The following is a 15,769-nucleotide window of genomic DNA, read 5'->3' as shown; positions in this document are numbered from 1 at the left end:
CATACCCTGAGCGGGTTACGTGATGTCAGGCATTCAAGTATTGAGTATATTTACTGCATATTACAGTAAAATATTCTGTATGTGACCATATTATGGTGATCCTTGGGTCGTGATGATGGGGCCCTTTAATATTGTTGCCCAGGGTACAACAAAGTGTTAATCTGGCCCTACCTATAACCCAGTTGGTTTTGTTTTAATTCAATTCAAAATATTTTCTGCCATTTTCTCTGTCTAGAGCCAAAGCGCGTTCCTCCTCCAGTATCACCGAAGCCTCGCGGGCCTCCGACAGCTCCCAAACCCGGCAAAGCTGTAGCGTCTCCAGTTACCATGAGCCCGGCTGCAGCCAGTCCCACCTCGGCCCCTAAGCCTTCCTCTGTAGCCCCTCTTCCAGCTGTTGACACCCCCTCCGGCCCCTGTCTGTCTCCGGGACTCCCTCCTACTTCCCCGTCTCCAGCTCAGAGTCCCTCCACTCCGTCGCCTCACCCCGTCAAACCTCCTCGCTCCTCCATCGCTGGCCTCACTATTGACCTCCTGGGAGGAAGGGAGGTGGAGGAGGAAGAGGAGGAGGGGAGGAGAGAGAAGGAGGCAGAACCCGAGGAAGCCTTTAAGGAGGGATGGAGCGAAGGAGGAGATGGTGGGTCACGTGGAGGAAGGGGAGAAAGAGGGAGGAATTCAGAATCGCTTGGAGTTGACCAGCGCCTCCTTGGCTGCAGCTCTGCAGGCTGTAGAGCACAAAATAAAGGAGGAGGACAAGCCAAATGAGTGAGTATGAAGTCATGCTAGAGAGTAGAATCAAATAGAATCCTCTACATAGGATGTCCGGGTAAATAAAACACATCACATTATCTTTTTGTTTTCTGAAATAAACAAGTCTAATATGAAATTTCAGAAATTAGGTCTGGATGAGGGGCAAAAATCTAGAAAATCATCTTTACTTCCAGATTTCCCCCTTTATATTACCTAAAACTAAAAAACTCAAATGAAGAAAACAGTCATTGTCCAGATAGTCTAATCGATTTTTACTTTCTTTATGAAGCTCCATGGCAGCCATGACACCTAATAAAAACATGATTTCTCATGTACTTTACTGGTCTTTGTAAAACGTCATTCTCCTATAAAATGAAAACAATTGTAAAACATGAGTTTTTTAAGTATAAACAATAAACAAAAAATCATGATTTATATTATTATTTTGGGATTTATCATTACTTTTTGTTGATCTTTACAATTAGTCGACTCTATTGTATGTTTCTGAGTTTGTCAGGTGTGTGTGTGTGTGTGTGTGTGTGTGTGTGTGTGTGTGTGTGTGTGTGTGTGTGTGTGTGTGTGTGAAAATAGTGAATGTCACCCATAAACTGAATCTTAAAGCTGCTTTCCATCAGTGGAGGAACTCACCTCCACACTTGACTCATTGATTCTGTCAGCATGTTTATCGAAGCCTCAATAAAAGCTAATTATTCCATTTTTCTTTTTCAAAATTTTCCAGCCAAAAAGGAACCGTCTCTATCCTGGATGACATCGGCAGCATGTTTGACGACTTGGCAGACCAACTGGATGCAATGCTCGACTGATCTCCAGCCCCCCTCCCCCTGACCCATCCCTCATGACATGTAGGTGTGTGAGAAGACGGCGCTCCCAAGACTAAATGCTGGCGCTTTGGGGAGCTCGTGTTTGAGCGTCTGGCCCTCCCATGTTTAGTGCTTCCTGAGTAGCCTTGAAGAGGGAGTCCTCTTTATCTGGTGCAGTAGCTCTGGCTCCTTCTCCTGATGCGAGGAAGCTGCTCCCACACAACCTCTGACCTCTGCAGCCCAGCGCGTTACCTCCACCCAGCCTCAGACTGCTGCGTGGACCGAGAAGCACAATAATTCATCTCTACACAAAAAAGGCTGGCTTAGACAAACTTTCGGGTGCAGTCTTAAGAAACTAAGCACACTAATTGTCTCAAAGGCAAGTAGACGGAGAGATGAACAAACACGACACGCTCTGATGAGGATTTTTAAAAGCACACTGAAACACAGACCGCTCTCTTTGCGTCCGTCTCTCCTCTAAAATATCAAAAGGATTCATTTTTCCAGATGCGTCGTAGCCTCCGTTTCTCCTCTGTACGAGTGGAGGCCAATGGTTCGCTGGACTTCCTGACCCGCGTGTCGTCTCTTCTCACGTTGTTGTTGGTGCTCTTGCTGTTATTGTTGGTGTTGTTGTTTCGAGCGTGTGCGTAGTCCCTGCTTTTTGCTCATGTCAGTGTCCTCCTGCTCGTACAGTACGTAGTTATGCTAAGGATCAGACCAGCTATGAATTCTTAAGACACTTGCACATAAATCAGATCGCCGGTGTTCATCTCTACACATGAAGGTTTTATGCTTGATGATAATAAGAGACCAACACACGTGAGGTACAACCAGTGGCGGTTCTACATGGAATTACTCCCCGGGCGAGGCCCCCTTTGAAACCCCCCCCCCACACACACACACACACACACACCCCACCACCACCACGCCACCTGCATGAACACACGCATTTTTTCTACAAACAGGCATGTTTTATTAGAACGACTATTGAACATTCATTTTTCTAAGTTGCACATATTTACTAGCCTGGCCTCCATTGACGGCTCTCGGTTGTGGGGCGGGTTCTACCGTTGTCTTTCAAATGATCTCCGCATTCCACTGGACAATGAATGTGACATACTCTTGTTTCACTCTGTTGCATCATCCCACCCACCAGGCATATAGAGTGCCCTGATTGGCCCACAAAGTGGATAAAGCTCTGTGATTTGTTCACTAAGCAGATAGAGCACTATGATTGTTTCACCATTATGGACCAATCACAGCTCTTTATGTGTTTGAAACCCCTCTAGAGAGTTGTGATTGGCTAGCCAGAGTCCTGGTAGGAGCTGCGGAGGTTCCAATGGAGCATGCCTAGACCAAACTTTGTAAAGCAAGAATTTGGTCTAGTTCACTAGGCTACATATTTACATTAATTACTATGAAGTTGTCAGAATGTAAAGCAATATACATTATATACTGTATCAAAAAATATAGAATCAAATATACAAAAACAAACAATAACTAAATATTAAGAATATATGAACATAATAGATAATAAATATTCTTAATAGCAAAAATATTTCACACATAACAAACTAATGATAATCACTACAGCATTGCACTTAGAACAGAAAACACAAACTAAAATTAAAACCTAACCTTGATGCAAAGTCATCAATAATGTCATCATATGAAATCTGCTCCCCTACGGAGTGATTGATACTAATCAGAGCCAGGTTAGTGAGATGCCCCTGAAACATAGTTGACCTCAGGTATGACTTGATCAAGTTTTGAAAAGCTCCTCTCAGCTTGAGCCACAGTGACTGGCAGAGCAGTCCAAAAGTTGGGTAGATCTCCAATAGATCTTTATCATGATCCTTAATATTTTAGAATTACCTCTGTAATTGTAATTTAAACTGACAAAAAAAAAACTGTAGACTACCAAAAATGCCAACTTTTGCAGAACAAATCATGTAAAAGTAATCAGTGCAGCCATCTGCAATAAATAAACAGGATAGTTAGTGGTGACTGGGGAGTTTTCTTCTATTCAATTCAAGTTTATTTATATAGCGCCAAATCATGACAAGAGTCGTCTCAAGGCATTTCACATAATAAACATTCCAATTCAGGTCAGTTCATTGAGCCAATCAGAAAAAATGTTTCCTATATAAGGAACCCAGCAAACTGCATCAAGTCACTGACTAGTGTCAATGACTTTACAGCAATCCTCCTACTAAGCAAGCATAAAGCGACAGTGGAGAGGAAAACTCCCTTTTAACAGGAAGAAACCTCCAGAGAATCCTGGCTCGGTATAAACAGCCATCCTCCACGACTCACTGGGGATGGAGAACACACACACACACACACACACACACACACACACACACACACACACACACACACACACACACACACACACACACACACACACACACACACACACACACACACACACACACACACACACACACACACACACACACACACACACACACACAAAGACAAAGTAATGTGTCTATAGTTATATTGTGATTTCTTAGTAAATATTCTATTTGGTGAGAGATGAGCTTTATTGTATTTATCCTAGTGGATCTATAATTAAACAGATAAACTAGTAGTAGCACATCCACTGTCAAGGAAAGCAAAAAGTTATTATCAGGAGAGGGAGAAAGTTTAAGTGGTTAGCAGCAGTGTGCTAGACAATAGCCCCCTCCATGAGGCCACCACAGCTCAGCAGAACATTGTTGTAGCTTCTTCTGGGGAGAAAAACAGATAGAAAATAAAGTTAACAGCTGAAATTGCAGAAAATAATACAGTTAAAGAGCAGATTGTGGAAGAAAGCAGTAGAATGTGAAAAGTGGTCAGTGTATCTTCCAGCAGTCTAAAGCCTGGTTTATGCTTCTCCATCAGCTCTGCAAGGGATAGATACGCACGGATTGACGGAAGCGTTTTGCTCTCGTGCTTCTCCGTCTCCTGGAGAGTGTTGCAAAGCAATTGCCAGGCAGGACAACAGAGGTTGCAGCGCTGTTCTGTGGTATCCTGTCATGTATCGGTCCAAGATCGTGTGTTTATATTGTGTTTTTGGGTATATAAGAGACTTTTAACACGGACATATTTGTCTCTCATTCTCCCACCTCTTCATGCGCTCCCCACCTCTAAACCCACGTTTCCTGTCATTTCCGTCCACAAATAAAACGCTTGCTGCGCATCTTTTCACTCCTCCAGTCACGGGATTTAAACGTTCATATTTTTAGAGTTTTTTCGCGAGGTATTCTTCAACCTTCTCCATGTCTGCCGCTAGTTAAACTTGGCTCTCTTTGCAATGGTGGCGCTGTAAACAACAGCTGCGTCCTGACCAATCACAAGCTTGCGTAATCCGTCTCGTTCGACGGATGTTTAAAAAAGTGGGCTCGACTCCGTACGTACTTGCGTGCCTTCCGAAGCCCTACGCAAGGACAGATAATGGCGTTGCGTGTCTCCGCACTGACGCAGACGGAGAAGCATAAATCAGGCTTAAGCCTATAGCAGCATAACTACAGAGATAACTCATGATAATCTATCCTATTTAGATGGAGGCATGTTGGAGTCAGGACAAGGGAGAGCCGTCTTTACCGACTGTACACTCCACCTCCCTCTACTCCCCCACTTGTCCAGATTTAGGCTAACATCAGATTTTAACCATAGGCCCTATCAAATAAAAATGTTTTAAGCCTAGTCTTAAAAGTAGACAAAGTGTCTGCCTCATGGACTAAGGCTGGGAGCTGGTTCCACAGGAGAGGAGCCTGATAACTAAAAGATCTGCCTCCCATCCTAATTTTAGATATTCTGGGAACCACCAGTAGACCTGCAGTCTGAGAGCGAAATGCTCGGTTAGGAACGTATGGAACAATCAGATCACTGATGTATGATGGAGCTTGATTATTAAGAGCTTTTTATGTGAGAAGAAGGATCTTAAAATCTATTCTGAATTTAACAGGTAGCCAATGTAGGGAAGCTAAGACAGGAGAGATATAATCTCTCTTTTTAATTCTCATCAGAACTCTAGCTGCAGCATTTTGGACAAGCTGAAGACTTTTAACTACATTCTGTGGACTTCCTGAGAGTAATGAATTACAGTAATCCAGTCTTGATGTAATAAATGCATGAACTAGTTTTTCAGCATCACTCCTGGAAAGGATGCTTCTAATCTTAGCAATATTCCAAAGGTGCATGGAAAAAGGAAATCCTACAAACCTGTTTAACCTGGGATTTGAATGTCATGGTCAAAGATAACACCAAGGTTCCTTACTTTGTTCTCGGAGATTAATGTAATGCCATTCAGGTCAGGTGATTGGCTAAGCAATTTCCTTTTCTGGATTTATGGTCCAAAGATGAGAACTTCCGTCTTGTCTTGATTTAAAAGCAAAAAGTTTAGTCATCCAATTTTTTATGTCCTCAAGACAAGCCTGTAATCTACCCAACCGATTAGGTTCATCAGGGTTAATGGATAAATATAACTGAGTATCGTCAGCATAACAGTGGACGTTTATCCCATGCTGTCTAATGATTTTACCAATTGGGAGCATATATATAGTAAAAAGAATTGGTCCAAGCACTGAACCCTGTGGTACTCCACAAGTAACCCTGGAGTATGAAGACGATTTGTCATGTACATTTACAAAATGAAATCTGTCAGACAGGTAGGATTTAAACCAGCCTAGCGCTGTTCCTTTGATCCCTACAACATGTTCAAGTCTTTCTAAAAGAACATTGTGATCAACTGTGTCAAAGGTAGCACTGAGATCTAACAAGACTAGAACAGACACAAGATTCTTATCCGAGGCCATGAGAATATCATTTGTAACTCTCACTAACGCAGTTTCAGTGCTGTGATACTCTCTAAAACCAGACTGAAATTCCTCAAACAGAGCATTAGTGTTTAAATGCTCATATACTTGGATGGCCACTATTTTGTCCAGGACTATGGATAAAAATGGAAGGTTAGATATTGATCTATAATTCATTGGGTCATCTGGATCCAGAGAAGGCTTCTTAAGTGAAGGTTTGATTACAGCAACCTTAAAATCTTGTGGTACATATCCATTTACTAAGGATATATTTATTATATGTAGAATGGGGGCAGTAACCAAAGGAAATGCTTCTTTAAATAATATGGTTGGGATTGGATCCAAAACGCAAGTTGAAGGTTTACACTGCAAAAATTTGCCATCTTAAAATAAGCTAAAAAAGTTGAATTTAGTCTAAATGACCTTAAATTAAGTGAAATAATCTGCCAGTGCAGCAAGATAATTGCACTTGGTAAGACTTCTTGAAATAAGAAAAAATATCTACACTTTAGACAAGTGACAGATTTCTTAATACAAGTAGTGAAACACTAATTTCAAGTGCAAAATTAAATAAAATTAACTCAAAACTAGCCTGTTGGTGCTTTTTTCAGTTTTTTATCCCTCTCATGTTGAGATGAACAATCTTGGAACAAGCAACTGTACAAGATTAATCTTCTGCAATCAAGAATCATTAATAGGTTTTGTTTTAAATCAAGACAAAGAATTTATAATAAAAGAAATTAGGCACAGGGTGTAATAAACAACTTTTATTTGAAATTTCTTTTCAAATGTCAAAAATTTTTCCAAACATCGCACAGATCAACGACTTTCTTAACAAATCTTAATTTTAAGCGTATTGTTTTGTATTCCTCTAACACATGAAGAACCTCAACATTTCATATACTAAAACTTTGTTTTAAGATGAACATTTTAGACACAGATTTTTTTTTTGGTAACGTATACAGTGTCAGGAAGAATCTAACAAAAAAAATTAAGAATGTAGTTGTAAATGTCTACATCACAACCTCTAAATGTTGGGTAAGAACTTTTCTGAACAAACATGACAGTCTAGCTTGGACAGTGCTACTTCTAACAAAAACTTTTTCACTCTGCCATGGCTTTTTTGTATGAGCCTGTGGTGTCTTGCTCATGGATATTGTCCTTTAAAACTTCAGTCTGAATGACAGACAGAAGGGTTGCCACACACTCTGGATAAGTGAGATGCAGGGTGTAGCAGTATGCCATTAGATACAGCAAACCTTGACCGAGATCTTCTTTTGCAAATGTGGTGATGGGAGTGGTTTCCAGTGCCACAAGACAGGATGACCCATCAAACAGCAAAACCGGGCCCAAGAGGGATCTCTTCTGGAGGTACATGGCTGGATCTTCTGTTGGCTAAAGAAAAAGGACAAATTATTTCTTCATGGTAGAACAGAGAATCTGAAATGTTACTGGTGCAGTCCAACTACTTGAGACACAATTGCTGTCCCCACATGACTGACCATTTAATTTTAATTACTTAGAGACTCTGTCTAATACTAATTTTAATTACATTATATGAGAGAGAGAGAGAGAGAGAGAGAGAGAGAGAGAGAGAGAGAGAGAGAGAGAGAGAGAGAGAGAGAGAGAGAGAGAGAGAGAGAGAGAGAGAGAGAGAGAGAGAGAGAGAGAGAGAGAGAGAGAGAGAGAGAGGAAAAGTCCCCACCATCCTGTTTATTCTGCATCCTGCAGCACTACGGATCAGAACCGCTGCAGATACGAGTCACATTACTGCTACAAGTCAGCTCCACACACAGGAGCAGGAAGTACAGCAAGCCGTTGTAGTGAACATAATTTAAACTGTATTATTGCCAACCCGTACATAATAGACATGCCATCATTGCATTGTTAGCAGCAGAAATTAAATGTTGTTACCATTTCCAATACAAATGCATGTTAATGAAATACATTATATTTTACTGCATATATTTATGTGTCATTTAGACTAAGATGAGTGTTATTAATACAAACCTAAAACGTTACTGAAATGTGGGTCAAATATAGAAAAATATTTTAACTATAAATATCAGATGGTAAAAAGGAAATAAACACTAATCTAATGCATATTATTGAGCCTTTCATAAGAGTCTGTTATTTCAGCCTGATCATTTTGATGTTTTATTTCATATTTTTTAGCAGCAAACCAGTTTTGTTTCACTTGAAACGTTGTCAAATGAAATATTCAATTAATCCACAGAAGCTTAGATTCAAACACTTAACGATAACATATTTGGCTTTTAAAAAATTGAGGCAGTTGAATGCACAGAGTATGTGGTGGGGCATGGTCAGGATGGTACCACCTCTGCCTCAATTTGAGTCAGGAAAAACCCTGCATGTACAAAATAAAACCACTTGCAGACATTCAACAGATATGAGAAAACTAACCTGAAGGACATGAATTAATGCCTCACTGGCATGTCCCAGCTTCTTGGGGGGTACAGCTGGTGATGGGAAGAGCATGGGGAGTGCCCTGAACAGGGCTATGTTGTGTTTCACTGGAACACAGTAAATCAACTTTTAGTTCAACATTACTCTGCCTAAATCTGATTGACAGCTTCATCTTGAGTTCACAAATAATCCCGTGCCACCATTAACAGTCCTGTATTTATCGCGTCAGACCCGTGCCACAACCCGTGCACGCGCATTGGGTCCACAGCGCGCGTGTGAACGGGACTCGCGAGCGAAAAATATACATGGCGAGAGGTCATTTGTGCACTGAGAGGGAGCAAACTGTGTCTGTGAGCGCACAAGGATGTGCACAAGTGACAAACCTGCGTGCGCGCGTTGCCAACGAGCACACGGCAGAGGAAAACGTGAGCGCGCGGCAGCCTCTCTGCGCGCTCGGCAGCCTCTGCGCGCTCGGTTTCTAATTCCGCTCGCTCGGCTGTGAGGGCTTTTGGCACTCTGGAGGCGTGGCCTGTGGCAGATCTTCCCTGTCCTCTGATTGGTTAGTTCACCCCGCACTTTACTCTCTAGCTATCTATATAAAAAAAATCTGAGATTCAGCAGTTGCTGTCATAGCTCAGCTGGGAGAGCAGGTGACTCTCACTCTGGAGGATCCAGGTTCGAGTCCAGCCAAGGAACATAGAGTTGATGTCATATTATTCTTTCCTAATTCCTGTGATATTATTTTACAGTTGTGACCGTTCAACTGTCATTAAACGTCCGAATGTTTGCTGGGCAGTGTTTTAAAAAGTGCACATAAGCTAGATGGTTTTTACCAGGTAAAAATAGACTTGTGGGTGTAGGTATGTTCAAGTTTAAAAAGTTCTTGCCTCATTAATGTATTGTTTATTTTTTTCAGCATTTAATTGACAAATTATCCTTTCAAATAATTAATTGATGAGTTACATAATTGTCCATTTAGAATTGTTGAATGGACTGAGTAAAGTTTGGTGCACTTTATATATTTCAAAACATGTTTTTTTAATTTTAATTATGCATATAAATAATTTTAATGTTAATTTATTGAAATATTTCTATTTTTTCATTACCTCACCCTTGTTTTGACAAAAACAAGACCTTGCTGGATAATATCATGGAGAAACTATTTGTTCACAGTACATGGCTCAGTGAGGATCTGTGTACCAAAGGAGGAGATACTCAGAAATCTGTCTGCAGATTGTTACAACCCAGACTGGAAGTGGTGGGCTGTAATAAGAAAGGAGACCAAACAGAGGAGTGGGGGGTTCAACAACTGATTTATTTAACCACAGTAAGGATTTACTAAAGCAAGTTAGTGAACAGGTGGGAGCAGGACGACGGTGTCGGTCAGCCAGTCGCTGATTCCTTTCCGCGGTCCGCTGAAGAGCCGACCTCGTGGTGATCCAGGTGCGGCGGGCCCGACGAAGGAACTGAGGAGTGGTGATGGTGGCATCTGTATGAAGGGGGAACAGAGAGGGCTGATATCCGAGGGAGGACTCAAAGGGAGACTGACCTGTGGCGGAGGAGACATGGCTATTATGGGCATACTCGACCCAAGCCAAATGCTCTCCAGGTGGATGGGTTGGTGGCGCAGACGCAGCGAAGCATGGCACCCAACTCTTGGTTCATCCGCTCGCATTGTCCGTTGGTCTGCGGATGAAACCCCGAGGTCAGAGCCACCTGGGCTCCCAAGGCGGTGGCAAACTCCCTCCAGACACGAGACACGAACTGGGGGCCTCGGTCAGAGAGGATCTCTGTTGGGATCCCATGCAGACGAAAGACATGTTTAATTAAAAGCTGGGCCGTGCCGGCAGATGTAGGGAGAGCCTTTAACGGCACCAGATGACAGGCCTTGGAGAACCTGTCCACAACAGTTAAAATGACACTAAAACCATGCGAAGGTGGCAACCCACAAACAAAGTCCAAGGCAATATGGGACCAAGGACGGGACGGCACTGGTAGGGAACAGAGTAGGCCTGCTGGAGACTGATTGGTACCTTTTTGTTGGGCACAGACGTGGCAGGCCGATACATACTCCTTCACGTCTCTGTAGAGGGAGGGCCACCAGAAAGATCGCCTGATCAGAGCCACAGTACGTCCTATTCCAGGGTGGATTGAGAACCTCCCGGTGTGAGCCCAGTGAATAACCTTTCCTCGTAGTGCCTGGGGAACAAACAGTCTGTTGGAGGGTCCGTTACCTGGGCCAGGATCCACCTTAAGGGCCTCCAGGACCTGGTCTCTTATGGGCCATGTTACTCCAGCAACGATGCAGGAGGCAGGCAAGATGGTGCTAGGAGCCGTCTCATCTTCGGAGGAGTGCTGGCGAGACAGAGCGTCAGGCTTTGTGTTCTTTGATCCTGGTCTATAGGACAAAACAAAGTTAAAGCGGGAGAAGAACAAAGACCACCTATACTGTCGAGGGTTCAGTCTCTTTGCCTCCTTGAGATAGATCAGGTTTTTATGATCAGTCCAAATGATAAAAGGTAGTTCAGCCCCCTCCAGCCAATGTCTCCACTCCTCCAAAGCCAGTTTTACTGCCAGTAACTCCCTGTCCCCCACATCATACCTGCTCTCAGTGGGTGTCAAGCGCCGTGAGAAGAAGGCACACGGATGAAGTTTGTGGTCTTCAGGGGATACCTGAGAGAGGACTGCGCCAACCCCGGTGTCAGAGGCGTCCACCTCCACAGTGAACTGCTGCTTGGGGTCTGGTCTGGAGAGGACTGGGGCCTCGGTGAACCTCCTCTTCAGAGTCCTAAATGCAGCTTCGGCTTCTGGAGACCAGGAAAAGGGCTTAACAACAGAGGTTAAAGCTGTCAGGGGGGCTGCGGTCTGGCTGTAATTGCGGATAAACCGTCTGTAAAAGTTTGCAAAGCCAAGAAACCGCTGCAGTTGTTTCCTGGTGGCAGGGGTAGGCCACTCAGTCACTGCTTGGACCTTGTCTGGGTCCGCCCTCAGCCGTCCACTTTCTAGAACAAAACCAAGAAACTTAACTACTGAAACATGAAATTCACATTTCTCTGCTTTTACAAAAAGTCTGTTCTCCAACAGCCGTTGGAGTACCATCCGAACATGTTTCTGGTGTTGATCAATGGATCTAGAAAAAATCAAAATATCATCAAGATATACAGATACAAAGTCATTAATGTAGTCCCCCAAAACTGAGTTCACGAGTCTCTGAAACACCGCTGGAGCATTAGTGAGGCCAAAGGGCATCACCAAATATTCAAAGTGCCCCAGGGGTGTCTTAAAAGCTGTCTTCCATTCGTCACCTTGGCGGACTCTGACCAGGTGATATGCATTGCGAAGATCCAACCGCGTAAAAACGGTGGCATCTTGCACAGGTTCAAAGGTAGACGAAAGTAGAGGGAGCGGGTACTTGTCCTTCACCGTTATTTGATTTAAACCCCTGTAATCAATACAAGGGCGAAGCGACCCGTCCTTTTTGGCCACGAAGAAAAAACCAGCTCCCAGAGGCGAGGTGGATGGCCTGATTATGCCATTGGCCAAGGCCTCGGTGATGTATTTCCTCATACTGTCCTGTTCAGGTTTGGACAGACTGTAGAGGCGGCTGGTTGGGAGCGGAGCTCCTGGCAACAGGTCGATTCCAATGTCAAATGGACGGTGAGGTGGCAACGTGGCTGCTTGATCTCTACTGAATACTTGCTGTAAGTCATGGTACTCACTTGGTACCTGGGTCAGATTGGGCGGCTCCACAAGAGTCTTTTCTGAGTCCTTAGATCCAGAGGAAGCAGAGGTCAGGCAGGTAAGATGACACTCCGGACTCCAGGTCTCCACACGGCTTGATCTCCAGTCCAAACACGGGTTGTGTACCCTAAGCCAGGAAGGGCCTAGAACTACTTGGTTCTGCGGGGAGGGAAACACAAATAATGAGATCATCTCCGTGTGGTTACCTGAGACCTGGAGCTGGAGTGGTTGGGTCCGGTGGGTGATTGTGGCCAGGGGCCTCCCATCCAGGGAGGACACCGTTAAAGGTTCCGGCAGTGGATCAGTCGACAGTCCCCAATCCCGCACCAGTTGCGGGTCCACCAATGACTGTTCACATCCTGAGTCTACTAGAGCAGTTGTCTGGTGGCGACGACTGTTAACAGTCAAAGCACAGTCAATAAGAAAACGGGAGGTTTCTTTACCTGAATGACTGCCCACCAGAACTCCCGGAACTACTGGTGGGCACGCCCTTTTGACGCCGCAGGGCAGGTGTGCACCATGTGTCCTGGTTTCCCACAGTAAAGGCACAAACCTTTACTGTAACGATGTTGGCGCTCCTCCGGAGTAAGGTGGGTACGTCCCACCTGCATGGGCTCCTCGGGTGAGTCCAGAGGAGGAGACCTGTGGGATGGACGATGTGCTGCAGGTGGTGACAGATCCCTCAACGGTGTCTTCTGAAGCTCCCTATGTCTCTTGTCGATAGAGATGCATAATGAGATCAGTCCGTCCAGGGTTGATGGCTCGGGGCAAAGAGCCAGCTGGTTCCTTACCCGATCGTTCAGCGCTTCGATGAATGCTGCTTTAAGGGCATCGTCTCCCCATGATGTCATTGCAGCCAAGGTCCTAAACTCCAGAGACATGTCAGCCACTGACCTTCTTCCCTGCGAGAGGTGCAACAGTCTTTTTCTGATGTCAGTGGTGGTCTCTGAACTGCAAAACGTCAGTTTAAAATCCTCCAGAAAGTCTGGGTAAGAACCAGACAGGAAATTAGGATTTCTGCTCTTAGCCTCCGCCCACCGAAGCGCCTTGCCCCTAAGTAGTCCAACAATAAACGAGATCTTCATTGAGTCAGTAGGAAAAGACCTCGGGGAGTCTTCAAACGCTAGGCGGCACTGTAGCAGAAACCCAAAGCAATCCTCGAATTCACCGGAGAAGGTCGGACATTGCCGAGGAGGAGCCGAACGAAAGTGGGTGATTTCCGGAGAGCCGAGCGCCTCCGGTCCAGGTGAAACCACACCTCCCGAGGCGTGTGCGTGTGGTTCTGTTCCGAACGCCGGAGCGGCGGCTGTCGCTGGAGCGGGGACGGAACCCGAGGCTGTAGAGGAGAGCTGCTCCTGAAGCTGCTGCAGGACGGTCTCCAAACGTTGATAACGTTGGTTGGTGATATTCAGCTGCTCCATGAGGACGGGAAGTGTCTGCTCTTGTTGGGACATCCGGGTAGCCAGATCCGCGAGTGCTGATTCCGCTGGATTAGAGGTGTGGCCGGATGATTCTGTCATGGCTCGAGGTAAGTGTCTAACCCAAGACATGCAGAATCAGCACACGTAGTCCAAAGCAGTAAAGTAAAATGTCTTTATTATAAAAACGGGAACTGAAACCGCACAGGGAAGTCCTGTGGGATGAGCAATACGGCTCGAGTCTCTGAGGTGCTCAGGTTAATCAGGAGAGGAGGGGAAGCCGGGGAGGACGCTGGGCAGAGGATGAGAGATCCAGGAGGGGTGAGGCAGCAGAGGGAAAGCCAGACAGGAACGGCGGAGGAGGATGGGACGTTATGAGTATGTTCCAGAAAACGAAGACAGCGAGGGTGAGTAGATGATGAGATGATCCTGAGCGAGACAAAAACAGGCGTAAGGGATAATCCAATTCCAAATCCAAAATACAATCCAAGGTCATAAATCCACTAATCGAAGGCGAGTCAAAACACGAATTAACAAGATCAAAGTTCAGAGTCGAGTGGCTGGTGCTACCTAAACTGGTGCAATCATCCAGCAAAGTGATGTGTCTCCATCCTCCTTTTGAACCCGCGTCCCTGATTGGGAAATCTCCTGCAGCTGCCGCTCCCCCTGCTCCTCACCTGTGGAGAATTAAGTTAGAGTCTGGTGAGAGGAGAAGGTGTGACTCACCTCTGCCCAGGAACATGATACTAGCATCTCTCTTTCAGCCTTATCTCCCAACCCCAACCCGACCCATGACCCTAGAAAGTTTAGCTCGTGTTTATTTGCCTGAGCTAGCATGCCCCTTCGACACTTTCCCCTCATCTGTGTTTAAAAATGACACCCCCACTGTGGGATTAACCCTCTTATTCCCGTAACCAACTCATTGGATCTCTAACTTTTTTCTTTACATCAGCCTCTTTTGGTTGAGAGATCGGTACCTCCCTGGGAAATAAATTCATTATTCTTCTCGTCTCTGGATTAAAAGATCTTAACACAAAAGCTTCTTCCCTTTCTTGTTTCAAATCATCCTCACTTTACTGCAGCCTTCTGATGTGCCTGAGTTCAGCCATTTTTTCATCTACCTTTAATAATTTCTCGTCTGTTTTCTTTAGTTCCCCTGTCATGTTTTCACAAAAACGCATCTTTTCTTGAATTAAAATATTATATCTAGCATTATCTTTTCCCAATGCAGCCTGTTTTCCATCATTACTTTGTGTTGGGGCGTCCTTCAAAGCTAGCTGACTCATTTTATGTAACTGGCTGATCTTCCTTTCTCTATCAGTCTCAGGTCTGTTCGGAGGTCGCTCAATCTTTTTTGTGTCAAAATCGCGTTTTTCTTTTAATTTTCTGTAAACGCTCAGGTGGTCATTTTCCTTTCTGAGCGCTGCTATTCGACTGTCATTCTCTAAAACGAGTTTATTTAGAGCAGAAATCTTTTGATGGAGGATTTTCATTTCTGCATCATGTTTCAAGCCTCTCTGTTGCATATTTTCTGCATGTTTGGCTTCTCGTATTTTATACTCAAAAGCAGATTTTTCTCTAAATGCTGAAATTTCATCTTTCACTTTCTGAATTTCTCTCTCAGTTTGGCTTATTTTGTTTTTCAACTCCCAATTGTATTCTTCTATATCGTATTGCATTTTAAAATCGCGTCGAGTGCTCTGACCAACAATGACTTGTAGTAAGAAATGATGTTCTCTGTATGACGTATCAAAGCTTATGATCACGTGCTTCTATGAAGCGTTCTGATCTGCCTTGCTCATGCTTGCTC

The 15,769-nt window shown here is 44.4% G+C and overlaps 1 protein-coding gene across 1 annotated transcript; it reads left to right on the top strand.

The window, feature by feature from the left end:
* Positions 1-211: 211 nt before the first annotated feature.
* Positions 212-1,576, top strand: LOC139061974 (zinc finger protein 704-like). Its single transcript, XM_070541975.1, has 2 exons — positions 212-762; positions 1,487-1,576. Exon 1 carries the CDS (start codon positions 328-330, stop codon positions 760-762), a length of 435 nt encoding a protein of 144 aa, XP_070398076.1. The 5' UTR covers positions 212-327; the 3' UTR covers positions 1,487-1,576.
* Positions 1,577-15,769: the final 14,193 nt, after the last annotated feature.

This window comes from Nothobranchius furzeri, chromosome 12 (assembly GCF_043380555.1).
Source record: "Nothobranchius furzeri strain GRZ-AD chromosome 12, NfurGRZ-RIMD1, whole genome shotgun sequence".
In the NCBI taxonomy this organism is placed as follows: domain Eukaryota; kingdom Metazoa; phylum Chordata; class Actinopteri; order Cyprinodontiformes; family Nothobranchiidae; genus Nothobranchius; species Nothobranchius furzeri.
The sequence above is the reverse complement of the archived record's forward strand: the minus strand, read 5'-3'. Positions and strand labels throughout refer to the sequence as shown.

What these genes read in the sequence shown, in the direction of transcription:
- LOC139061974 (XM_070541975.1), top strand. Translation starts at nt 328, where the DNA reads ATGAGCCCGGCTGCAGCCAGTCCCACCTCGGCCCCTAAGCCTTCCTCT.